The sequence below is a fragment of the Vipera ursinii genome (genome assembly GCF_947247035.1).
Source record: "Vipera ursinii genome assembly, chromosome: 2".
NCBI classification, from domain to species: Eukaryota; Metazoa; Chordata; class Lepidosauria; order Squamata; family Viperidae; genus Vipera; species Vipera ursinii.
The window spans coordinates 22208231-22235438 of NC_139513.1; the positions used below are offsets into that span (position 1 = coordinate 22208231).

Here is a 27208-nt window from a genome sequence, read left to right on the forward strand (position 1 = left end):
CGCCATGTGGTAGCGGCAACACGCAACCCTCGGGCACCGGGCTGGGATGGCCGAAAGTCAGAAGGTCTCCATCGTTCAGATCTACCCGCTGGCCGTGGGACATGCGGAGGGCATTGATGTATGTACCTGAAAGGATAATTACACAGGAGGAAAAGTGTTACAAGTAGTCTAGTCCTCAACTTATGACCGGCCGCTAAGCATTTGAAGTCACAACAGACTCCAGAAATGTACTTATGGCCCAGGTTTGAAGTCTTGATGGGCAGTTCCCCGCACCCCATGATCACATTTTGGGCACATTTACGGCCATTTGCAGCATCTCAGTCACATGAACCTGATCTATGTTTTTTTTTGTCAGAAACTGGCATTTACTTCCAGCTTCTGGCAAAAAATGCCCACTGTAGACAATGGGTTCGCTTAACGACTTTGGCATTCGCTTAAGAATTGTTGCTGCTGCTGCAAAAAAAAAAAAGTTGTAAAATCAAGTCAATCCTATGATGACTAGCTTAAGGACAGGTATGACTTACAACCATAATTCTGAATTCAATTATGGTTATAATAATAATAGTCAGAAGGGATCTTGGAGGTCATCTAGTCTAACCCCCTGCCCAGGCAGGAAACCCTAAACCATTTCAGACAAATGGCTGTCTAGTCTGTTCTTAAAAACCTCCAGTGTTGGAGCATTCACCACTTCTGGAGGCAGGTTGTTCCACTGGTTAATTGTTCTAAACTGTCAGGAAGTTTCTCCTTAGTTCTAGGTTGCTTCTCTCCTTGATCAGTTTCCATCCGTTGCTTCTTGTCCTGCTTTCAGGTGCTTTGGAGAATAGCTTGACTCCCTCTTCTTTGTGGCATCCCCTGAGATATTGGAACACTATCATGTCACCCTTAGTCAAGGTTTAAATGTAGTTAAATGCTGGTTAGCCACACCATTATCTTTTCCTAATGGGCTGGTATGTGCAAAACATATGAAGGGAAACTGTTCTTTACCCAGGATACATAACTGATTTATGACAAAATAGAGCAACTGGCCTGGCCACACAAGCCCTCACCACCGCACAAACTTTGTAGCCAGTAGTCTTCCTCTCAGGCTCTTGAGTGTGTATGGGCCAGTATTAGTTAGACACACTAATATGGGAATTCTTCACAATCATCCCATTTAGCAGAAGCAGATAACCATAAAAGAAGATGGGCATTAGAAAAGTGTTTTGTTATAAGTACCTGTAGCCACTTAATACTCAAGTTTACAATGAGGCATTTTTAAAAATATTGCACGTGTGTGCAGATCAAGTCAGGTTCTCACGCATTGCAGCACACCAAGAGAGAAGCCGAGAAGTGAAAAAAGAAGCATGTTTTCTAAGTGTGAGTTACAGGTGGTCGTTGACTTACGGCAGTTCATTTAGTGATTGTTCGAAGTTGCAACGGCACCGACGAAAAGTGACTTATGATCCTTTTCACCCTTAACGGCCATTGCAACATTTCCATGGTCGTGTGATCAGAATTTAGATGCTTTACAACAGATTCATGTTTATGACGGTTGCAGTGTCATGTGATCACCTTGTGACTTATCTGACAAGCAAAGTCAATGGAAAAGTCAGATTCACTAACAACCGTGTTACTGAGCAACTACAGCGATTCACTTAGCAACTGTGGCAAAAAAAAGTCCTAAAATGGGACAAAACAACTGTCTCACATAGCAACAGAAATTTTGGGCTCAATTATGGTCCTACGTTGAGGGACTCCCTGCATTGTAGTTTCGTTTCAGATCTGGCCTTTGGAATGCATGTTTCTCAGAAATGAACTTGACTTTTCAAGTATAAGGTTAACACCCCTTATACAAACATTACCTGTACTGATCTAAGCAATTATTCAACTTCTGTGTTGTGGAATTTTGTTCTGAGCTCTCCAAATAAATGAGCAAATAAAAGCAATTCTTCTTAATTCTGAAAAATCCAAATGTGCTCAAATTCAATACCTTTAGGAAGATGTGTCTGAACTCTTTGGTATATTAGTTAAGGCACCAGGCTAGAAACCAAGAGACTATGAGTTGGACCAATCACTCTCTCAGCCCAACCCATCTGAAAGGGTTGTTGCTGTGGAAAATGTGTTGGCCACCTTGAGCTATTTATAAAAATAAAGTGGGATGTAAATAAACAATTAGGCCCGAATTGAGCAGCATAATTACAGGTAGTCCTCGACTTACGACAACCAAGCCAAGATTTATGTTGCTAAGTGAGTTTTGCCCCATTTTACAACTTTGCTTGCCACAGTTGCTAAGTAAATCAATACAGTTGTTAAGTTAGTAACAGGGTTGTTAAGTAAATCTGGCTTCTCCATTGACTTTGCTTGTCAGGTTGCAAAAAGTGATCACATGGCTCTGGCACACTGCAACCATCGGTTGCCAAGTGACTGAATTCTGATCATGTGGCCACAGGGATGCTGCAACGGTCGTAAATGCAAAAAAACGGTCAGAGTCACTTTTTTCAGTGATGTTGTAGCTGAAAAGGTCCATAAATGAACTGTTGTAAGCCGAGGACTACTTGTATTCACAAGAACTCACCATGACTGCTACAGTCTACCAGGCCCACTCGCCATTCCCCCGCCATGCTGTCAGCATCCCGTTCTGCGTGTATCTCTGCGTGGACCCGGGAGATCAAGGCTGGGTTTTGCTCCGACACCAGAATGACATCACAAACTTCAGCGCGGCGACCCAGACGATAAATGCAGCTGGGCTTGGCGGGTCGGAAAGTGTAGAGATCCCGGTTTGGCAAATCCCCAGAAGAGGCCGGGCCCATCCGGAGTAACTGGAAGCAGGGCAGAGCTTCAGAAAGCATGGCTAGATCTCCCTCACTCCAAAGACAAGTGTCCTGTCAGGTGACACAAGCAGGTCTGGCAAGATTCAGTCACTCCACCGAATGCCAGCAAGTTGACTTTCACACCTGTGGCAGCAGCAAAAACTTTTTAATGGAAAAAAACAGCAATACCAAGTGCAAGAGAATAGGGTCAATTGCAATCTGAGATTGCTACAAAAATTGGCTAAATGCCCCAAACCACAGGTTGTGCAATGACAGGTTCATCTCTACCTGGAGAAAAAAAAAGGTGGGGGGGGGCAGACAGGGCTCCTTCCATCAGCACACAGCTTCCTAGGTTAATCCTGATTGATTGAACTGCAAAGAAAAAAAAAACAAGGCTTCCTCAGTCAGGCAACCTGTTTCATCTCCTCATGACACACATTGGTTGATTATCAGCTGCAAGACACCCCCCCCCTTCAGACATTTAAGGACAATTTCCTCAAGAGCAATTTCTCGAATGACACCCGCGTTGCGGGAGCAAACACCCGTTTCTGCAAATTGCCATGGGGAGTTTTGCATGAAGTCTTTTTTTTTTCTTTTTAAACTCTGCTGCGAGTGCAGGAAAGTTCCAGGCTTCCAACTGCAGGAGAATACATTAAACCACGACCCTTAAAACTACTCGAAGCTCCCGAGTCGGCGGAAATCAGGATGCAGATCTCGACGGACAGGCTCGAAACCGACTTTCGACTTTCTCAGCAGACCGGGATCCTCAAATGCATTCGGATTATTATTATTATTATTATTATTATTTTTGATCGGCGGCCAAGTTGCAGGGTTGTTTTTTTTGTGTGTGTGTGTCAGTCTCTCTGGTTTCCCCGGCAGCGAAGGCGACGGTGACCGCCCTACCTTGCAAGCAATTCGGGAACATCCACGCCCCGCTTTACCAGGTAACGCGGTTCCAGAACCCGGGCATCGCCGTAGCAACCATATCTCGAGGGCGGGAGGGTTCTTGAACCGCCGTCTCCTTGGCGACGCCTCCAATTACCTAGGAAAGCCCTTCTGGAATCTTAGCTGCTCGCTTCTCGCCCAGGCGGCGGCAAGCCGAGAGTTTCTCCGCCGGCGGCTCCTTGCAAAGCCGCTCCCCGGGCTCCGAGCGGCGCGCGCTGCCCTCCAATTGGCCCGGCTGAAGCGAGCGGAAGGAGGAACGGCAGTAGCCTCCGATCCCTATTGGCCGCGCTCAGCGGAAAGCCCGCTTTCCCGTTGGCTGGAAGGCTCCAGAGGGCGGTCGGCGAGCAGAAGCGCGCGCGAGGCCGACCGCCGGGCTGGGGCGGAGAGAAAGGCCCTTGATTGGTTGGGGAGCGTCAGGGTAGAGCTCGGGCGTCGTGGCGGGTTCGGCCGGCGGAAGGCGATTGGGTGGCGGGAGGAGGAGGGCGGGCCCTTGAGGGGGGGCAGGAGGAGCGATAGCTATTGGCGGGATGGACCGCTTTGGCCCCGCCTTCCGAGCTTTGCTTTCTAGATCAGGGGTCTTCAAACTTGGCCCTTTTATGACTTGTGGACTTCAACTCCCAGAATTCCTCAGCCAGCTTTGCTGGCTGAGGAATTCTGGGAGTTGAAGTCCACAAGTCATAAAAGGGCCAAGTTTGAAGACCCCTGTTCTAGATAGAAAATTGCCAAGGGCTAGTAATCCTTGACTTAAAACAGTTCCGTTTAATGATGGTTCAGTTAGAACAGCACTGAAAAAAGCGATTTAGGATCATTTTTCACACTTACGACCTTTGCAGCATCCCCATGGTCAAAATTCAGCGGCTTGGCAACTAGTTTATATTCATGCCCTTTGCTGGCTCCCAGGGTCATGTGATCACTTCTTTCCGACTTTCGGACAAGCAAAGTCAAGGGGGAAGCTAGATTCGCTTAACACAGAGCCTTGGTGGAGCAGTGGGCTAATGCCTCCTTAAGTAACACCAGCTGCCTGCAATTAGTGCAGGTTCGCATCCCACCAGGCTCAAGGTTGACTCAGCCTTCCATCCTTCCGAGGTAGGTCAAATGAGGACCCAGATTGTTGGGGGCAATTAAGCTGACTTAGTAATAATGCCGCTTGGGGGTGTGTGTGTGAAAGCCCTAATAAGCAGGCATATACATAGAATGAAGGCTACTGCTAAGCTTGTAAGCCGCCCTGAGTCTTCGGAGAAGGGCGGGATATAAATGGAATAAAAATAAAATCAATAAATAAAATAAACCGGGTTACTAACTTACCAACTGCAGCAATTCACTTAACAACTGAAAGGCAGTGAAATGGGGGCAAACCCCACTTAACAAATGTCTCTTGGCAACATAAACTTTGGGCTCAATTGTGGCTGTAAGTCGAGGACTATCCTCGAAGGATGGGCAGGTGGTGAGGTGGCATGGGAATTCGCAAGAAGGGTTCCTTTTTTGAAGAGCTGAATGTGGCACCTTTGAAGGAATGGATGGAAACTAATCAAGGACAGAACTACCCTAGAAATAAAAGAGAAATGTTCTTACAAGTTAAGATTAATCGGTGGAAGGACTTGTGTTCAGAAGCTATAGGTCAGGGGGTGTCAAACTCCCTAAGGGTGTCCTTAGGGAGAAGGGCGGTATACAAATCAAATCAAATCAAATAAATAAATAAATAAATAAATTTCATTGAGGGCCACATCAGCATTGCAGTTGCCCTCAGGGGGCCAGGTGGGTGTGGCCAGGGTGGGTGTGGCCTACTGGGTGGGCGTGGCTAGAGTGAGTATGGCCTACTGGGTGGGCGTGGCCAGCTCTACATCGTTCGCATCAAGGGTGCCTATGGGGGCCTGGGCAGGAGTGGGACAGATCTGAGGGTCTCTGGCAGAAGGAGGGTCTCTGGGCCAGGGCCAAGGCAGTGGGGGCCGTTCCCTCACTGTTTCCAGGATGGCTTCGCGGGCCGCGTGAAACCATTTCACGGGCCGGATTTGGCCCCCCTGGGCCTTGTGTTTGACATGTCTGCTATGGGTGCTTCATCGCTGGAGGTTTGTAAGAAGAGATCGACAGGATCTGCCTAAAATGCATAGGGTCTCCTGCTTGAGCAGGGGGTTGTACTAGAAGACCTCCCAGGTCCCTTCCAACTCTGTTATTCTTTTATTTAAGGGTCGACGGGCAAAAGAAATCCTTCTTCTGTTTTTCCCACACTCTGTATTGAAAAAAACAAGCAGCAGAGAGGGAACACCAGGCTAGCAATTCCAAAGATGCTTTTTCATGAGGCCACTGAACTTTCTTGTTTTTCTTTTCATAAACGCATGGCACAAGGTAGGGAGAACAAACCCATCAGGACAAGAGTCAGCAGTCCATCTGCATTTAAAAGACATAGGCCATTCTTTCGAAGACAGCAAAGTCCACATTTTGGACAGAGAGGACTGCTGGTTTGAAAGAGGGGGTTCAAAGAGGCCATCTATGTCAAAATTGAACAGCCCTCTCTCAACAGAGGGGGAGGGATAGAACATCATCTATCTCCAGTCTACAACACAGGTCTTTCAGCAGTTCCAAGAAGGCTCCACACACATTTGCACCACTCAGGTGACCCTGACAACACAGGTAAGCCTCCAGGTGGCATCAACAACTCTCTAAAAGAACACAAATGACCAGCTGTCTGCAAGGAGTATAAATCCTTCCATTCCCCACCATCCAGTCAGAGCTGAAGAAACTTCTTGGATGTGAAGTGAAATGTCTTCAAAGAAAAACAAGAAAGTCCAGCTGCTTCCTGAAAAAGCAATTTTGGGACAACCGTATCAAGATGACTGACAACATCCATAGACAATCACTGATATACAAATTTATTTAAAGCATCAGAATGTGTGTGTGTGTGTGTGTGAGGTATATGGACAATACAATACAGTATAGGAGATACTATATTAAGATAAAACTATAATAAAATCACTATAATATAGGAGCCATAGAATTACAATGGGATGGATGTTATAATTTGATATCTAAAGAAGTGAATCCTCTAACTCAGGGGTGTCAAACTATTGGTTCACGGGCCGGATGCATCATAGCGAAACCGTCCACACCCCATTGCCAGCAATGGCAAAAAAGTTGTGACACGTCACGTGACGTTGCGGGTTTGGCACCCCTGCTCTAACTGATTTTGGTGTGGCTTTGGTGAGATCATCCCAGGTGCCCTGAAACTGAATCTAATTAATGTCAAGAACACTACAGCAAGGAATAGGCCTAACTGTTATGTAACATCAATTGGTATGACTTTCAGAGGTCCTAAACTACTTTTCCCAATCCAAAAATGTGGGAGATCTGTGATCTGAGAAAATCAGAACTTGATAAAAGAAGCAAAATATAAATTTATTTACATCGTTTTATTACAAATATCTGCTCTCTATTGATTTCCAATTACCTTCCCACTGTATTTTTAAGTGTCCATAACGGTGTTTATATTTTTGTCAGGCTCTTCCTCCTCCAAGATAGCAGCACCCAGAGTTTGTAAGTTATCCAACACAGCAAATAGGGATTCTGTGAAAAGAAATTTTTTTTTTAAAAGGATATGATGTGATAGAGGCAGGAAGTCATCAACAAAATCCTGGATCAAACATCCGTAAGCTAGAAGGAAAAGTAACACTAAAATTTAGAAAAGACGACTCTTGAACTTTTTTTTTTTTAATCCCATTTGTATCCCGCCCTTCTCCGAAGACTCAGGGCGGCTTACAATCTAAGAAGCACAAACCAATGTGCTTAGCAATAGCCTTCATTCTATGTACATGCCTGCTTATTAGGGCTTTCACCCCCCCCAAGCAACATTATTACAAAGTCAGCTTATTGCCCCCAACAATCTGGGTCCTCAATCTGGGTTCTCAACTTCTACAAATAAGCTATCAATAAGAATTGCAAAGGATTACAGGAAGCAAGATATGACAATGTTAACTACCTTGGGGAGCACCTGCGGCTGGCGTCAACTTCCCTCCGCCCAGTACGCTCCCACAGAGAGGGCCTCCTCAGGGTGCCACCGGTCAAAGAATGCCGACTGGTGGCCCCCAGGGGGAGGGCGTTCTCTGTGGGCGCGCCGGATTTATGGAACCATCTTCCCGTCGAGCTCCGGATGGCGCCTGACCTCCGCTCCTTCTGGCGCGATCTCAAAACCTACCTTTTCAAACAAGCTGGCCTGGCCTGATGGGATGGGGTTGGGTTTTATTAATCTGTTTTAATCTATTTTTAATGTGTTTTAACTTATTCTTGGGCATTTGTTTAATCGTTTTTAATTTTTGTATCTTGTTTTTAATATGTATTGCCCTGTTCACCGCCCTGAGTCCTTCAGGAGAAGGGCGGTATACAAATAAAATTAATAATAATAATAATAATAACTAGAGATAACAAAGGGAAAAAAACAGAACTGTTGAAGAATGGATTTTGAAATTGACTGAATTAGGAGATAGTGAAATTAACTGCTTTAATCAGAGATAATGGACTAGACAGCTTTGTAAGAGACTGGAAACCATTCGTAGGGGACTTTCTATGCGCTAAATATCCCAGAGGGTTAACGGAGGGATTTGAAGATTAGTGTCATGTTTAGCTTAACGTTGGTAGAAGGGAGCATCCTACGTGTTAACCCTACATGTTAAATGTATTGCTCACTTTTTCCTCTCTTTTTTTTGTACAGTTTTTTTTTCTTTGTTACGGTTGAATGTGTGCTTTATTTGCTTTGTTTCATTCGGTTGGTTGGTTTTACTCTTCCGTATTTTATTTTTTATGACAAAACGGTAATATTTTTTTTGGAAAAAAAAGAGGAAAAAATAGAATTCGCAGAGAACGAATCCATACCTTTAGGTGGAGGAGTAGTTCCTGCCTTTTGAATTGATTTAGCTGGGACTGCTGGCAGCCGGTTCTGTCGATACTGGGCTAATAGCCCTTCTTGCCTCAAGGTGGCCTGCAGGAGGAAGGAAGGAAGGAAGGAAGAAAGGAAGCAATCTTAATGAAAAGCCATCAAACGGCGCAGCAATTCCCCCCCCCCCCCCTTGCTGCTTGAACATACCATTAACACGTTTTTGTCCCTCTCAAGCTCTTGCAGACGTCCTTCAAGACGGGCCATTTCCTGTTGTGTTGCAGACTCCTGAATTTTTGCCAGTTCCTCACTCCTGGCTTTGTCTCTGGCTGCCTGCCGCTCAGCTTGCCGTAGGGCAACCACTAAGGATATAAGCACATTTAAAGAGGGATTCATATTGCCGAGAGTGAGGAACACAAGCCTCTTGCTACCATATACGTGACTGCCCTAGAAGGTTAGTTAACTGACCCAGGCCATCTCCTGTGGATGGCAGCAGCTCTTCGGAAGTTCAAATAAAGGTCATTTCAGGCTAAGTGCAAGAGTTTTGGGTAGAATGGATTTCCCCCCCCCCCCCCCGAATTGCAATCTGCCGTCCAGAATTTATTTTATTTATTTATTTATTTATTTGATTTATATACCGCCCTTCTCCCGAAGGACTCAGGGCGGTGTACAGGGCAATAAAAATAAGAATACAGGATACAAGATTTAAAGTTAAATGATTGTGCCCAATGTAGTAAGTTAGTTAAAAATAATGTTAAAACCCCAAACCCATCAGACCAGGCCGGCTTGTTCGAATAGATAAGTTTTTAGATCACGCTGGAAGGAGCGAAGGTCGGGAGCCATCTGTAGTTCAGCCGGTAAGCGATTCCAAAGGACTGGTGCGCCCACCAAGAATGCTCTCCCCCTGGGGGTCACCAGTCGACTGCTCCCGTAGGTAATCCGGTAATCACTTGATAGTGAGAAGGGCAGCATATAAATTTAATAAATATTTTTTAGCATCGACCCCAGTAGTCCATCTCTCAACTTTAACTGCAGCTCGACTTTTTGTCAAAATCTTCTGTCATCCTTTTACCACAAATGGCTTTTTAAAAATACTTCTGCCACAGATAAAGCATCTTCAGCCTTTTTCCGTTGACAACTGCACGACAATTCTTACCTGCTTTGGCGTGCTCTCTCCGTGCTGTATTAAGTGCTTTTTCCATTTCTGAGAGATCCTTCCGCAGTTGAGTTTCAACTTCTGTTATCTTTTCCTGCAGGGCTGAGGAAGAAATGGCATTGACCTTAAATAAATGCCTCTCGCTATTGCTCGTAAGCCGTTTTTATAAACTTAATACCCTGAATCCCATGGGATCTCTGCTATTGGTGAATGTTTCTTTCTCATTACCGAACCAAAATATGCATAGTTGCTCATCAGATTCATTGATTGTATCACCACTCATAGGTAATAAGCCTCCAATCTCAATTATATAATTTTTATATTTTAAGTAGGAAGATTTGGGGGATTTTGTATACGTCGCATAAGGACTCCAGCAATGAGTGGCCCATCTAGTATATGTATTCAACTGTTGAGACACCCGTTATGTGAATATATCAATAGCCATTTTGTTGCTTTATATCACAGATGATAGCGTTTGAGAAAATTACTGCATCTAGGAAGTCAGAATGAATTACTATAAACGAAGGAGCTGGAAAAAAAAAACTTTGGAAGTCCTCCAATCTAATCACGTTCTGTTAGCCTGAAAAATTTACCTAACCATCTCATAAGGAATAATATCAGGGGAGAAAAAAACAACAACTGTCCATTAAGGAGGACTTCAAATAGATGGGAACCTTTTTAAAAACATATCTCAGTTGTATCTTCAATCCAGCCTTTCTCATGAAGCTAAAAAAAACAAGAGTTCTTCACATTCAGGAAAGAAGGGGCTAATCCAGTATTTCAGGAAGGAGTAAGTCAAGGAATAAGTCTCTGAAACACCTCAGAAAATTCAGTTTTCAGATAATGTACCTGAGATACAAAGTAAATCTTAATGCAGAGATCTAGCGTGTTGCAATTACATTCCTGCCGCTACAGGAATTTCTAATTGTTTCTCCTCATCCTAACAGAGAGAAAAAAAGAACCTTCTAATGCAAGAGCTCGTTCTCTGTAGAAATAAATTCTTCCCACCTCTGAAGAACTTAACATACCTCTCTCATACTCTCCTCTTAACTGTCCCACCTCCTCTCTCAAACTATCTGCAGCTCCGGCACTCCTCAGAAGCTCACGATTGGTTGTTTCCAGCTGCTTCTCCGTAGCCTCCAGCTGTTGCCTCAGCTCCTGCTCTACCGCTGTCTTTGCCTCTAGCATCTCCTGCAGGTTCTGCAAAGTTTCCCTCATTTTGCTCAGATCGGACTCCGCTGTTTGGTGGTAGAAGAAGAGGGAAAAGAAAAGAGTCAAAATGAGAACGGGAGACGACAGCAGAGCAATTATTGTTACGTTCCTTCCCCAGAACCTGGGAAAAGCTGTTCCAATTCAGCCTTAAAAACAGGGAAGCATCAGTGAATGAACAAGGCCTCGTGGCCACATTATTTCAGACTGCAGCTGTGGACACAGATTAGGATTAGGATTTATTACATTTATATGCCGCCCTTCTCCCTAAGGACTCAGGGCGGCTCACAACAATAAAATTTAAAAAACATAAAGTAAAAAATTTAAAAGAATTAAAACAACAGATACAATAATTACAAGACATTTTAACCCAGTAAAAAGCCTAATTAAAAACCGTAGTCAGTCCAGGCCCGCTTGTTGGAACAACCAGGTCTTCACGTCACGGCAGAAGGACTGAAGGTCAGGGGCCGTCCGCAGCTCTGGGGGCAATTCATTCCAGAGGGTCGGCATGCCCACAGAAAAGGCTCTCCCCCTGGGGGTCGCCAGCCGGCATTGCCTGACCGATGGGACCCTGAGGAGGCCAACTGTGGGAGCGAACTGGGCGATGGGAGGTTGATATTGGCAGCAGGTGGTCTCGCAAGTACCCCGGGCCTAAGCCATGTAGGACTTGAAAGGTAATTACCAGCACCTTGAATCGCACCCGGAGGGCAACTGGAAGCCAATGCAGCTCATGCAGGAGAGGTGTAACATGGGAGTATCGAGAAACTCCCATAAGCACCCGTGCGGCTGCATTTTGCACCAGCTGAAGCCTCCAGGTGCACTTCAAGGGCAGCCCCATGTACAGAACATTGCAGTAATCCAGGCGAGAAGTGACAAGGGCATGGGTGACCCGTGCATAGGGCATCTCGGTCCAAAAAGGGGCGCAACTGGCGTACCAGGCGAACCTGTGCAAAGGCTCCCCCCTGGTCACGGCGGTTAGATGATCTTCCAGGTTAAGCCGTGAATCCAGGAGGACACCCAAGTTGCGGGCCCTTTCTGAGGGGGGCAATACCTCCCCCTCCCATCAGAAGAGATGGAACATGTTGGACAATGCGAGATGCCAGTATCCACAGCCACTCGGTCTTGGAGGGGTTCAGCCTGAGCCTGTTCCTTCCCATCCAGAAAGATTTCCTGTATCTCTGGGTGAAGGCACAGGCTAAAACAAGTTTTGTTTTTTTCCTTCTGAATTGCCCATTTTCTAGAATGTTGATCTGTGTGGAACACCTTGCCGGCCTGGCACCAACTGTCTAAAATACAACCGTAGTGAAATCACCTCTCTCTCTTGCTTCAGCCACTTTCTTCTCTATGAGTTGAGCCCCATGTTTAAGCTCTGCAGAGAGTCGGTCACGCTCTTCATGCAGCATATGTAACTCAGCTTGTAGGTCTTCATACGATGGCTGAATCCTGGAAAGAAATGGTGAGCAGGAAAGGTAACTGGTTTTTTTTATTGAAAAGTTTTAAAGTACATTTTTAGACATAAACCCCATCCCCCACTAACCCTAACCCATACCCTAACCCACCCAGTACCCCTACCTCCCCCATACCCACCCACCCCCAACTTCCCAAAGCTGAATACAGGGTATTATTTCTAACAATCTTAATCTAAAATATACTAACTATAATTACACTTTAAATCCAATCACGCTTTAACGCTCCTTAAACATCACAATATATCTCCGTTACAAATATTCTTCACATATCCCAAATTGTACCATTTCTACCTGATTCAAAACTTTCAAAATCCATTCTTCTATAGTAAACAAATCAGCCTTCTTCCAATATAACACTACCAAAAATTTACTAGTTATTAAATTGTTTCTATAACAATACAGTCTATAGTAAAACCCTACAAAAATAATTATAAAAAGAAAAAAACCTTATCTTTTTCTTTAAAATCTTACATATTCCACCAAATTACTCTAACTTTTAAAATTGTAATCTTTTACAATTCCACCATACATAATAATACATTGCATCATCACCACATCTCCAACATTTAGGAGGAACAGTAACTGTTGAATCGTACTTGGGGCTTTCTCTTTTTGCCTTGTCTGCCGACAAAATATATATTGTGACTTTACTGCACCGATGCTTAGAAGTTCTGGTTTCTAACTCAACCTCCCAATACAGATAAGTCCTCGACTTAAAAGAGTTCATTTAGTTCGGAGTTACAATGGCACTGAAAAAAAAAGTGATTTTTGACTTCTGGCATCCCCATGGTCACATGATCAAAATTCAGATGCATGGCAACTGACTCATATTTATGATGATTGCAGGGGCCATGTGATCCACCTTTTACAACCATCTGACAAGCAAAGTCAATGGGGAAGACAGATTCGATTCACAACCGTGTGTGACTTAACTGCAGTACTTCACTTAACAACTGTGGCAAGAAAAGTTGTAAAATGGGGGTAAAGCTCGTTCAACAGCAACAGAAATTTTGAGCTCAAGGACTACCTGTACTCAAAATGTTTTTCCTAACAAACTAGGGGCATCTACTCCAGCCTTTTCTCTCTCTGATATAATTCACCATACGTACACCACAGATGGAAAACCCTTTTTGGGGTTTTGAGATTCCAGCATAGTTGTGTCCAACTTGGAGTCTGTAAAAGGGATCTGGATGATTTGAAGTCACCTCTAAAAGTCAACAGACAGGAACATTTTGCCACATCTTTGCACGGGAGATGGGAGGGCTTTGGGTCATTTTAAAAGTTACAAAAATTTCAAACCATCCTAGAACTGTATGAGGGCACAAATGAGGTGCTGGGGTCCACATATAGCCCATGGGTCATAGGCAGTTCATTTTGCACTTTAGAGCAGAGGTCTTCAACCCCCGGTTCGTGGACTGGCACTGGGTCGCAGCATGCTATAAACCGGCCCATGCAAACAAGCAAAGCCCCATCCACCACCACTACTGGTCCGCAGAAAAACCTCTTTCCACAGAACCAGTCCCTGGTGCCCAAAAGGTTGGGGACCTCTGCTTTAGAAGTCTAACACAGAGATGGGCTATCTGCAGAAAAGTGCAGCATTTTGTTGGAATTCAAAACTCCATAAATGCACTGGCTAGCCATAGGAAGTTGTCTATCAGCCTCAATACCCCTTCATAATAGTGCAGGTTCGAGTCCCACCAGGCTCAAGGTTGACTCAGCCTTCCATCCTTCCCAGGTAGGTAAAATGAGGACCCAGATTGTTGGGGGCAATTAAGCTGACTTTGTAATAATGCCGCTTGGTGTGTGTGTGAAAGCCCTAATAAGCAGGCATATACATAGAATGAAGGCTACTGCTAAGCTTGTAAGCCGCCCTGAGTATTCGGAGAAGGGCGGGATATAAATGGAATTAAAATAAATAAATAAATAAATAATAGCTGAGTCAGAATAAACTGTAATGTGCAAATGAGTGGAGAAACTAACTGACACTGCCCCTTTAAATAAACTGAATTGTCAAGGGCTCATCTAACCTGCATTTTACAATACTTTTTTTTTCTGGAAATTGGAATTATGAACTTACTCTTGCTCTATCCCTGCAAAGTGTTTTTCCTCTCGCTGAAGTTTTGCCAGGGCTATTTTTCGGCATACAAGCCCTAGAACACAAAATAGAAACTGAACTGTAAAAAAAAAACCTGCTCGAACTGAGATGTATGTAAGGGTACAATTACAGCGTGGGAAGACGCTATTATATGAAATGTAATGGTTACCTGAATGAGTGCAGAAGTACCAGAGTGTAAGAAGCCATCCAATACACAACATAATGGATACGTTTACATTTAATTCAAACAAAACCACCACCCACCACCCCTGAATACATAAAAGTCTGAGATTGTTTTTACTTGGAAGACGAAAAGAAACAACAGTTAGTGACCATTTCAATGGCAATAAGCCTAATCTTCCACCAAGGAAATACCCCAAATAAGGGCTCCAAATTTATTTCTTTACTTAAGAGTATGGCATATCATACATGGACTAGCAATATATATTTACATTTCATCTAGATTAGTAGAACGTAAGAAAGTATAAATGATAAAAAGATCTATGTTCAAATATCAATGTCTAGGCCAGGGGTCCCCATCACTGCAGATGGGGACTGTAGCCAAGAAATTAAAAGACGCTTGCTCCTCGGGAGGAAAGCCATGGCAAATCTAGACAGCGCACTAAAAAGCAGAGACATCACCCTGCCAACAAAAGTGCGTATAGTCAAGGCGATGGTCTTCCCAGTTGCAATGTACGGCTGTGAAAGTTGGACCATAAGAAAGGCTGAGCGCCAAAGAATTGAAGCCTTTGAACTCTGGTGCTGGAGAAGACTCCTGCGAGTCCCTTGGACTGCAAGGCGATCAAACCGGTCAGTCCTAGAGGAGATCAACCCTGACTGCTCTTTAGAAGGCCAGATCCTGAAGCTGAAACTCAAATACTTTGGCCACCTAATGAGAAGGAAGGACTCACTGGAGAAGAGCCTAATGCTGGGGAAGATTGAGGGCAAGAGAAGAAGGGGACGACAGAGAATGAGGTGGCTGGATGGAGTCACTGAAGCAGTAGGCGTGAGCTTAAATGGACTCCAGAAGATGGTGGAGGACAGGAAGGCCTGGAGGAACGTTGTCCATAGGGTCGCGATGGGTCGGACACGACTTAGCAGCTAACAACAACAACATAACAAGGCCAGGGGTCGGCAACCTTAAATACTCAAAGAGCCACTTGGACCAGTTTCCCAGAGGAAAAAAAATGCACTGGGAGCCACACTCGCACTTTCTCTCTCTCTCTCTCTCACACACACACACAAACTTGATTGAAGAGTTTAATTAAAGAGAAACAGAGGCTGCTGTGCATGAGTTCTCTCTCTCTCTCTCTCTCTCTCTCTCTCTCTCCCCCCCCCCTCTGGTAGAGGGAGAAGGAGAGAGAGAGAGGGAGAGGGAGAACATTTTAATTGTTCTTACAATTGACAAGCACCATATTATAAGTTATCAATCACAATTACATTGCAGCAGGATATACATATATTTATACACATGTACGTATGTGTGCAAGTCCAACTTGATTTTGGGTAATTACAAGGATAAACACATGCAATATTCTAGGTTACATTTCTGGAAGAGGTTTGCCACTGCCTTCTTCCTAGGAGCTGAAAGGAAAGGAGTGATCCAAAATAACCAGTCAGGGCAGGACTAGAACTCAGGTTTCTCTGCTCCTTAATGACTTTACCAGACCAGACAGCAAAAACAAATGTTTAGTATTATGACTGTCTATGTATAAAGGTAAAGGTAAAGGTTCCCCCGCACATGCGTGCTAGTCGTTTCCGACTCTAGGGGCCGGTGCTCATCTCCGTTTCATAGCCGAAGAGCCAGCGCTTGTCCGAGGACGTCTCCGTGGTCATGTGGCCGGCATGACTAGACGCCAAAGGCGCACGGAACACCTTCCCACCGTAGTAGTCCCTATTTTTCTACTTGCATTTTTTATGTGCTTTCGAACTGCTAGGTGGGCAGAAGCTGGGACGAGTAACAGGCGCTCACTCTGCTACGCGGCACTCGGGATTCGACCCGCCAAACTGCCGACCTTCCGATCGACAAGTTCAGCGTCCTAACCCACTGAGCCACCGCGTCCCTTGAGCCACCGCGTCTATGTATACAGGAATCCAAATAAATATTTTCGCCTCAACACAGTAAAATAAATGGGAGCCCACCACCTCACTTGATATTTGGAGCCACTGTTTTAATATTAATGCTTAAAATGTTTTTTATATATAATACTCAATGTCACGCTGCGTCCTTGAAGACAAACCACAGACACATCCAAGGTACAGGTGACGTTGTTTATTCTTCTTGCAACCAGAAAGACTAAACCGGAATAAAGTCAGCGTTGGCAGCATCCTGCTCCAACACTCCTTTATCGTCTGAACACACCCCAGCCCCACCCCAACACAAACCAACATCCGCCCACAATCCAATAAAGACCCCGCCCATCTCCTCCCTGCGCCAGCTCCGCTCCTTGCGTGATGGCGGCAACCGTTAGGTGAGTCTGCCAGGCAACACCTGCTTTAGTCCCCAAAACCCCTCCTCGCGCTCCCCCGTCCGTCCTATCCACGTCCCCACCACCCGTACCGCGCAGACCCTCCCTCACGCGCAAGCCCACAGCCCCGTCAGCGGCTGCCTGCGCTGGCCCCAGATGTTCGGCTGCTTCACAGGCGTTCCGCGCCACGTGGGCGGTTGGACGAGCCCTCTGCGCTGCTGCGGACCCGTTGGGAGGAACCGGAGGCTGGCCGGCACGTCAGGACGAGGAGGTAGGTACCCCTGGACTGGCTGGTGTCCCCCCGGAGTGGGGAGGCGTCCCCAGAGAGTGGCAAGCCAGCGAGGCTCGACACTCAACTGGAATCAGCTTTAAAATTTATCTCATGCCCTGCAGTCCATAGTGACAGAGAACAGTCTTGAATTTCTCTGTGAAAGTTGTTACAGTACTGGGTAGTATTGTAACAAAATGAAGCGCAAAGGGAATTTCCTTTATTTGTTTCAAAATGAACTTTTGTAAAACCACCGTTGAATTACTTTTTCTTGTTGTACAGGAAGTTAATATAAAGATTTCACGGTATAAAGCAGGAATGGGGAACCATGGGAGCCCCTTTATGACCGGTGGACTTCCAACTCCCAGAATTCCTGAGCCAGCATAGCTACTCAGGAATGGCTCAGGAATTCTGGGAGTTGAAGTCCACCAGTCATAAAGGGGCCGTGGTTCCCCCGGTATAAAGAGTTAATTGAACAGTTATGGGTGGCTATAGAAATTGAATAAATAAAATGGGGGGAAACATGCCAGACAAGATTACAGTGAAGAGCAATAATGCCCAGATTGCTCCATAGCTTACCTTGGATGGTATCAACTCTCTTGGTTGCAAAACTGACCCTATTTCCCAGGCTCAAAAGCCGTGACAAAGCTGCCTTCCATCTCTCTTCCTGCCCCATCAGCTGCTGCTTTAGCCTAAAAAGCAATTTACAAATATGGTTGTGTTCTTCAAGTGCTGATCCAAAGGTCCTTTCCCAAAAGGCAACTAGACTTTCTTGTGGTTTTTTTTCTTCCTGAAAACATTTTATTCTTCTCTTTCTCTTCACAACTGAGCTTTGGGCTCAATTGTGGTTGTAACTTGAGGACTATCGTACTCCAATGAAGAACTACCAATGATTCCAGTTTTTTTAATGTGGAGTAAGGCAAGTATGGGATACATGATTGGAGACATAAAACTATTCAAGATATAGAAAATGAAAGTCAGGGACATTTCCCTCTTGCAATACTAGCTTTTTTATGTAATCCATTGAAACAAAATGCTGAGACAGTCAGGATCCCTCTAGATCAGGGGTGTCTAACTGCCGGCCCACAGGCCGGACGCGTCACCAAGAAACCGAGCCCACCCCATTGTCGGCAATGGGGAAAAAGTTCCGATACGTCGCGCGACGCCACGTGACGTCGTGAGTTTGACATGTCTGCTCTAGATCAGAAGCCCTGCTTTTCCCAACAAATAGTTAAATTGTGGAACGTGCCGCTGTCAAATGTGCTGATGGACACTAAACATAAGATTATTTTAAAAAGACTGGGCAAATTCATGAACGGTTATGCTACTGATACCATCTCCAGAATTATAAGCATTCTTTAAATACCAGCTGCCACGATGCAACAAGAGAAAAGGGCTGGGCCCTCCTGTCCACGCTTGTAAACATTCCAGATATACTTGGCTGGTCAATATTGACACAGAAAACTAGACTAGATAAGTCAGCTGCATGATCCTAGATGGGTCTTCTTGTGATTAAAAGGGGAGAGCACCAAGAAAAGAAGTGGAATAGAAGTCACAGTGGATCCTGCACTGTTTGTTGTTGTCCAACAAAATGTCTCATAAATGAAAGGGGTGCCACCCAAGACAGCTAATCTGTTATTCGATTTATATTCTGCCTTTCCTCTAGGTCAGCGGTTCTATACCCCGCACCCCTAGAACGCTCCTGATATATTCTTGCACCCCTTACAAAAGTTCAAAATAACAGCAACGAATTATGCATATACACTATAATTTTGAAAAACCCATTTTTTTTTGCACCCCTGCCTGGAGTATCATCTCGCACACACACACCCCCCCAGAGTTCCCCGCTTGGGAACCTCTGCTCTGGGTTCTCAAGTGACTTGTGGAAAGTCTCCTTTTTGTTATTTGCAATAACAAAATAACGAGAAGGTGAGAGAGAGAGGGCAAGGCATCTTCCAGCAACAAGCTAAGGCAAAGAAACTGAATCGGAATTTGATGAAAAGCCAAGAATCCATTCCCACCCACCCCTTACCTGCTGACAAAGTCTGCCAGTTCCCGAAGGGCTCTTTCCCCAGCCTCTGCCCTCTGTCGAAAACCATGCATTTGTTCGTTGGAGCGCAGCAACTCTGCTTGCAGAGTCTGCAAGAAAAGGGAGGTTCTTTGTGGCCTGTTGAATAGTTCTAAAAAAATTAATTCTGGTGATCTCTTCAAGAATATACCATACAAGAGCAGAAACTCTTTAATGCTCTTGCAAGGCCCTGTTTTAGAATTAATTAACTCTGCCCAATAGATAGATTTTATAATCCAATAGTCTCCTAATGGTTAGGAGAGAAGAACCACCGAAGTAGTAAAAATAGTAAAAAAATATGAAAATTCCCCCCCCCCAAAAAAGAGAGGGGAGCAAAAAATAGTGGGGGAAAAAAAGAGATTACCCCAAAGAGCATAAAAATGAGAAAAGAAAAAGAAGGAAAAAAGAAGAAAAATGTTCTTCTTCAAAAAGGGAAGAAATGAGACATAACAAAGACAAAAGTTAATTTTTTTTAAAAAATGGTAAAAGTAGGTAATAAAAATAGGTAGAATGTAGTAAAATAGGTAAAATTGTCAAAATAGTAATTTACCATCCTTCCGAGGTTGGTAAAACGAGGACCCAGATTGTTCAGGGCAATAGGCGGGTACGTTAAGCCTACGTGCTAGTGCTTTTGCTAGATCAATTCTTTTTTTAAAAAAAAATTTACCTCCCATCTTCTGATGGCTGCCAAGAATTTCCAATATCTTTTCCTAGGCAGACAGCAGTAAAAAGTACATAAAGGTTACCCCCTTTGCACCGCAGTTTCTTTATTCCGGGGCAGGGGGCTACTACCATCTGTTTTGGTTGGGGAAAACATTAGAGGTGAAATTCACATTAGAGGTGAAATTCTCATGGCCCCCTCTCAGGGGACTGCGGAAAGCACCAGCATCAGAAGCTGCGTGTTCATTTAGAATCTCTTCCTTGTTGAAATGAAAGACCCAAAATAGTCCTGAGCCATGGATAACAGGAAAATAGGAGAACTGAACTGTTCCCAGTCTTATGCTGCGAAGAGAACCAACTCCTGGCTGCTCTGACGCTTTGAATTAATAAAGAGATCGCCCTTCTCTTCTTCGTCTATGGGAAGCAAACTATTAGGCCTTGAAATCTGCCCGTCCCCTGGGAGACGAAGGGATCCCAAATGATCCCTATCGTCGTCGCTCCAGACTCAGACAAGACACCCCCCTATTCGCGTATCTCCTTACACCCAAAGGGATCAAAAGCAATTCGATGGCTGTAATAGGTTGGTCCGGCGAGGCCAGTCACCATGTTGCTCAAACGATAAATTAAGGAGAAACTGAATTATGTACAGCTCTGCGAAAAGTCCCAATTCCAGAGCAAGGCAGAATGTAACTAGGATAGTGACTGCTTCTTCTCATTCTCGGGACTGTTTTATAAACTTTTTTACTTTGGCCACACTAACTCAGCTTTCAGAAAACACCCTTCTCTGTAGGAAAATGAACAGTGCACCCAAGAATATAAAATCAGTAGTTTTAATACATAAAGGTAAAGGTAAAGTTTCCCCCGCACATGCGTGCTAGTCGTTTCCGACTCTAGGGGCCGGTGCTCATCTCTGTTTCAAAGCCGAAGAGCCAGCGCTTGTCCGAGGACGTCTCCGTGGTCATGTGGCCGGCATGAATAGACACCAAAGGCGCACGGAACGCTGTTACCTTCCCACCATAGTGGTCCCTATTTTTCTACTTGCATTTTTTACGTACTTTCGAACTGCTAGGTTGGCAGAAGCTGGGACGAGTAACAGGCGCTCACTCTGCTACGCGGCACTCGGGATTCAACCCGCCAAACTGCCGACCTTCCGATCGACAAGCTCAGCGTCCTAACCCATTGAGCCACCGCGTCCCTTTAATACATACACACTGGCTGTCCAAGCAAAGGGAATCTTAGAGAATAAGTAGACTGCACTGAAATCAAAATTAAAGCCACACCCCTTCTCTACAGTGATTACACTTTCCTTCACTGAGGAAATCTCTCCTGAAACATGGCTAATCCTCCTCCTTTGATTTTCCTCCATCAAATACCACTTGCTGTCCGTCACTCCAGGGACAACCGTTTCCAAATAATACAGAGGGAGTCATAAAACCCTTCTGCTTCGAGAGGGGGTCGCACGATAATAAATTACCTTGTTTCTTACTCTTTCCATATCAGCTTCAGCCGTTTTGTCCTCAAGACTGTGGAGCAGCAGCACTGCTCTCTGTTCACTAGATGCCACCTCTTCTTCCAGGTCTTTCACCTGGGGACAGTGAATTAGCCACTTATTTATTGGATTTTTATACCACCTTTATTAGTTTATAAATAACTCAAGGCAGTGAACATACAGGATACTCTCCCCCCCCCTTATTTTCCCCACAACAAACAAAAAAACAACAACCCGTGAGATGGGGTGGGCTGAGAAAGACTGATCCAAAGTCACCCAGCTGGCTTGCATGGCTAAAACAGGACTAGAACTCACAGTCTCCTGGTTTTTAGGCCAGCACCTTAACCACTACACTAAATCAGCTCATATTTATTGGGTTTCAAGGCTGCCAACTCCAAAGACTCTGAAGGGCTTGCAGTTTTAAAAAGCCCATATAAGGCCAGATTTTATTATTTATTGATTGATTGATTGATTGATTGATTGATTGATTGATTGATTGACGGACTTATATGCCGCCCTATCTCCCAGAGGACTCAGGGCAGCTAACAGCAATAAAAAACAACAGTACAAAAGTTAAGAAAAAATTAAATAACAGCCCCAAATATTAATTGCACAGTTAAAAATTAAAACTTTTAAAAACCCATCATCAATCCAGGTCAGCCTGATGGAAGAAAAGTTTTGAGGTCGCGGCGAAAGGACCGGAGGTCCGGGGCCATCCAAAGCTCAAGGGGGAGTTGGTTCCAAAGGGCTGGTGCTCCCACAGAGAAGGCCCTCCCCCTGGGGGTCGCCAGCCGACATTGTCTGGCCGACGGCACCCTGAGGAGGCCTTCTCTGTGTGAGCGCACTGGGCGATGAGAAGTCGTCCCCGGTAGCAGACGGTCCTGCAGATATCCCGGGCCTAAGCCATGTAGGGCTTTAAAGGTAAGTACCAGCACCTTAAATCTCTCCCGGAAGACAACCGGTAGCCAATGCAGCTCACGCAGGAGGGGTGTAATATGGGAGTATCGGGATGCTCCCATCACTACCTGCGTGGCCGCATTCTGCACCAGCTGGAGCCTCCGGGTGGTCTTCAAGGGCAGCCCCATGTACAGAGCATTGCAGTAATCTATCCAAGAGGTAACGAGTGCATGAGTGACCGTACGTAGGGCATCTCAGATGCAATGCTACTTAAGTTTTATACTGTACTGTGCTTCCAAGCATGTGAAATCCTTTCCGTGCACCATTATACATTTTATTTCTCACCCGTCTGCCACCAGATTCTAAGACAAAGATGGATAAAACAATAAAACCAAAGAAACAATAAAACAACCATGAGTGGGATTCGGCAATGTAAGTGGCGTACTGTGAGCTCCACTTCAAATAATACAGGACCCAGTGAAAACTGAAGGCACGGCAATGGTCAAAACCAATTACGTGAAACCAAAATTACATAAACACGAACAGTCCGTATTAGTTTTTAGTAACTTCCCCCTTCTGTAACGCTAAAGCATACCGTGCTGTGATAACTTTTCAGAAAATTTTGGGAAGCTGTGGGAAGTCGAGAGGCTGCGCACTCTTAATTTAAGAGTCAGTGTTATAATGCAGATGATGTAGGAGCTGAGGCTGACATTGGCTTCCCCTAAAGCAGCGGTAGGCAACCTTGGCTCTTTTATGACTCATGGACTTCAACTCCCAGAATTCCTGAGTCAGCTATGCTATGCTGACTCAGGAATTCTGGGAGTTGAAGTCCATGAGTCATAAAAGAGCCGAGGTTGCCTACCCCTGCCCTAAAGCCATCTAGTAACTCATAGCTAAAGGCAAAATCTGAACTACAGATTTCTTGATTCAGGTTCAATCTCTTAGCCACTAACCAAGTTCAACCCATGAATTTTTCATATAATCTCATTCATATTAACTAGTAAGCCAAACAGCCTCACCACATGGTGTCAAGTACTTTTATCCCCCTAGGTCAGGGCTTTTCAACCTTTTCACCCATTGTACCACTTTTAGGATATGGCAACATCCGAGAACCACCAGTCGCCTAGCAAGGTGTCAAAAACTTAATGACCCAAAAAAAAGGGAAAAAGTGATGAAGTACAGGTAGTCCTTGACTTACAACAGTTCACTTAGTGACTGTTCGAAGTTACAATGGCACTGGAAAAAGTGCTTCCCAAGCCAGAGTTGACCAAAACACCTGCCTGCCCACCCGGTGGCTCTCTTCCTCCTGTCTGAGGCTTTCATTGTTGTGAGCATTTCTGTTGAGGCTTGGCAGCGGGGGTGGGTGGGGGGGTGTTTGGTTTTTATTCCTCCCCCCCCCACCCTCTGCTGGGTGGTTGCAGCAGGTTTTGGTCACTTCACATGACCCTGGGACACTGACCGTACGTTCCAGCTGATCGGCACTTCTGAACTCAGCTGAAGCGCCAGGATCAGCGCCGAACTCCACCTGGATCCTGGCGCTGATCCTGGCGCTTCCGCTGAGCCCTGACAGCCCTGCAGCTCCAGCCATCTCTCACTCAGGCTTCTGCAGTGCTGCCACTGGTTCAGCTCATTCCCCTCCCCGGCTACCAATTTTCTAGGATGGTCGCGTACCACCTGCCAGGTGCCAATGTACCACAGGTGGTACCCGTACCACTGGTTGAAAAGCCCTGCCCTAGGCAACTAGAATTTTTCATTGCCACCACTCACGTCTCATCAGAAAATTTAGGTGCTCAGCATTCTCTTCTCCCCCACCTCCTCCCAATCTTTCCTGACAAACCTAGAAATCCTAGTTTTATAGGGGTATTCTAGAGAACATACCCCCCTCCCGAGGAATGTATTGGGACGATTGGTATATGCATTTAATCAATCCAACCAAATCAACCAGGTCTGGTATGTTAAGGCGTTTCTATTTGTAAAACGCACAACAACTTGTATTTTCTGTGTGTACTCTAATCCATTCAAACCTCCGGTCTCTCTTCACGGATACGCCGTACCTTCTTCTCCAAACGTTTAGTGTCATCCCTGTGGCTCAGCTCCTGAGATTTCAGCTGCACCAGGAGAGAAAATACTTTCTCCCGCCATCTGGTCAGCAGGCACTGAAGTTTGTGTGACGACTCAGACTGGAGAGGGTCCTGGAGATGCACCTGAGAGGATAAAGCACAAAATCAAGACATCCAACATACTTATCACACCTTTCTACTCAGACACCAGGGACGACAAACGCACCATTGGTAGCATATAGAAGAGGGGGAAAAAACCCGAAGTCCTGTTCTCACAAATGCTAGACGTTTCCAGACGCAAGTAAAAACTTCCACACACACACAAAACTCAAAAATGATCCAAGCTTTTTAAAAGCCCCTGGAAATCCCATCGTTTCGGCAGGGCTACATCCCTTCCTCCAACCTTTTTTCTGTTTCTGTAACTAGGACCACGGTGCACAACATGGCATCCAGAGAGAAACACGAAAATAGACATCGCTCTTAGATCCTGCTAGGCTCCCAGCACCCCGTCTGACTTTTAAAAATTTGTCTAATTAAAAATGAGTTGCAACTCTTGTCTCCAACACTGTTGTTAAGAATGTTTGTCGTCTCACTGTTTTCTTAGAAGGTGAACGTGACAGGAGAGCCAGTTTGGTGCGGTGGTTAAGGCATCAGGTACAAGGAGCCGTGGTGGCGCAATGGTTAGAATGCAGTACTGCAGCTAATTCAGCTCACTGCCAGTAGTTCGATCCTCACCGGCTCAAGACTGACTCAGCCTGCCATCCAAGGTTGGTAAAATGAGGACCCAGATTGTTGGGGGCGATATACTGACTCTGTAAACCGCTCAGAGTGTGCTGTAAAGCACTGTGAAGCGGTATATAAGACTACGTGCTATTGCTATTGCTACAAAAGGGCAAGACACGAGTTCCAGTCCGGCTTGAGGCACAAAGCCGATGATCTGGAGCCAGTCATTTTCTCTCAGCCCTAGGAAAAAAGGCAATGGCAAACCATTTCTTGAAAACCTGACTAGAATAGCGCAGAGACATGTCCAGGCAGTCTCCCTGTGTCATGTTTCATGCTATGTTTATAAATAGGGGGGGGAGCTTTCTTGACAACAGTTACTACTGTGTTTCCCCCCAAAATAAGACCGGGTGTTTTTTGGTTTTTTTTGGCCTCCAAAAGAGGCACCAGGTCTTATTTTCAGGGTGGGGGTGGGGGTGTCTGCCCAGCAAATCGACTTCTTCTGGGGCCGAAGGAGCAGCTTCATTCTGCAGCTGCATTCCGGTCTACATTTTGCAGCCAGGCCTTTCCGGAAGGCCTATACAGCTGAGTACCAAGCTATGGATTCAATCCATAGCTCAATTCTCAGCTGCAGTGGCCTTCTTGGAAAGGCCTGACTGAGAAATGCAGGCCTGGCTGCAGAAGACGCCACAGAAGTGGGCCGGCAAAGAGAGGCCTGGCTGCAAGGTAAGTGGGTGCGGGGCATGTGGGGCAGCTCCACACCCCCACCTCAGTTTGATTTTTAGGGGTGTGCCTTGCCCCCAAAACTAGGGCTTATTTTCAGGGTAGGCCTTACTTTTGGGAAAACACAGTACCTCTTCATTGTGCAGGAGCTATGGGTTCAGAAGCTGTGATGATCATGAACAATGTACCAAAGAGTCGGGCAAAATATAATCCAAAGATATAATCTTCTTTAGTTGGCAGTAAACTTTCCTCCAGAATTAGTAACTCTACTTCTGCACACTCATTCATTATTTATAAAATGTCTAGGCTTTTAAAAAAAAATAAATCAAAACCAATGTTTTAAGTATGATACAATTCATTACAACTAAAAAGAAATATAAACCAATTTAAAATAAACAATAGAACTTTAATGCACCCAATTGTAAAATAGCGTAACAACACCCAGTCAGACCAGAAGAACAGAATAGTGCCAATATAACTCCAAGCCCAATGAACAGTTATGTCTCAACTTGTCCAAAAGCTTAAAAGGGTTAGGACCCAGCCATATCTGAACAGGGGGAACTTCCACAGCTGGTAAAATTCCACTACCTGCCGTTGCAGTGGATTCCTGCAGAGAGCAGGGGTTTGGCCATACCAGGGGTGTCAAACTTGCAACGTCACATGACATGTCACGACGTATCGTGACATTTTTTCCATTGCCGGCAATGGGGTGGGTGCAGTTTCGGCATGACGCATCTGGCCCGCAGGCCGGCAGTTTGACACCCCTGGGATAGACGATCAACAAAATCCCGTCTAACTCTTACATTCCACAATCTAGTGGCAATTTGTGCTGAGAACGTTCTCTTTCAGGTCACCGCAAAGCAGCTCCTTAGCACACAGGGTACCTGCAAAAGGCCATTTCCCCTAACTGACAGGCAGAAGAAGGCACTTGTAATATACGGTATCCAGATCTTACATTGTATAGAGCTTTACATTCCATTGTACGACAATTATGGCAATGCTATCTGGATCATTATATTCTAAACCCCAATTAGATAAAGAGATCAGAAGCTTCTGAAGTGCTCAAATGGAATCACCTTTTTCCCAAGCTCAGTCTCCTGCAGAGTCAAGATATCGCCTAACGAAGCCACACGGACCTGCAGAAGTTCAGCTGTAATTTTCAGAGCCTCCTTCTCATCCTCAAGTTGCTGAAACAAAAGAAAAATGGTACGCAGGTAGAGACCATTCAAAGTTACAATGACACTGGGGAAAAAGTGATTTATGACCATTTTCCACTTACAACCATTGCAGCATTACAACTATGGTCACATGAACAAAATTCAGGTGCTTGG

The 27208-nt window shown here is 45.1% G+C and overlaps 2 protein-coding genes across 5 annotated transcripts in view; both read right to left on the minus strand.

Moving 5' to 3' along the window:
- The window catches only part of TCF19 (transcription factor 19), a gene marked incomplete at its 3' end in the record, with an annotated part of 5117 nt that extends 2251 nt beyond the window's left edge, over positions 1-2866 (minus strand). Inside the window, 2 exon segments of the mRNA XM_083351060.1 lie at positions 21-126; positions 2555-2866. Of these exon segments, the coding sequence (XP_083207186.1) occupies positions 21-126; positions 2555-2828 (380 nt within the window). The 5' untranslated portion in view covers positions 2829-2866.
- Positions 2867-6036: 3170 nt separating this feature from the next.
- Positions 6037-27208, minus strand: part of CCHCR1 (coiled-coil alpha-helical rod protein 1) — a 30943-nt gene continuing 9771 nt past the window's right edge. For 2 of the 4 annotated variants that reach the window (XM_083351276.1, XM_083351277.1), the window contains exons 7-18: positions 26954-27064; positions 24429-24578; positions 21463-21573; positions 19293-19399; positions 17840-17952; positions 14507-14579; positions 12273-12403; positions 10780-10989; positions 9752-9853; positions 8806-8957; positions 8595-8700; positions 7106-7292 (exon numbers count right to left, since the gene is read on the minus strand). In XM_083351276.1, coding sequence (XP_083207402.1) covers positions 7192-7292; positions 8595-8700; positions 8806-8957; positions 9752-9853; positions 10780-10989; positions 12273-12403; positions 14507-14579; positions 17840-17952; positions 19293-19399; positions 21463-21573; positions 24429-24578; positions 26954-27064 — 1467 coding nt within the window. In that variant the 3' untranslated portion in view covers positions 7106-7191. Of the gene's footprint in view, positions 6529-7105; positions 7293-8594; positions 8701-8805; positions 8958-9751; positions 9854-10779; positions 10990-12272; positions 12404-14506; positions 14580-17839; positions 17953-19292; positions 19400-21462; positions 21574-24428; positions 24579-26953; positions 27065-27208 lie in introns of those variants that run through there. The other 2 variants (XM_083351278.1, XM_083351279.1) reach the window with 2 other exon arrangements.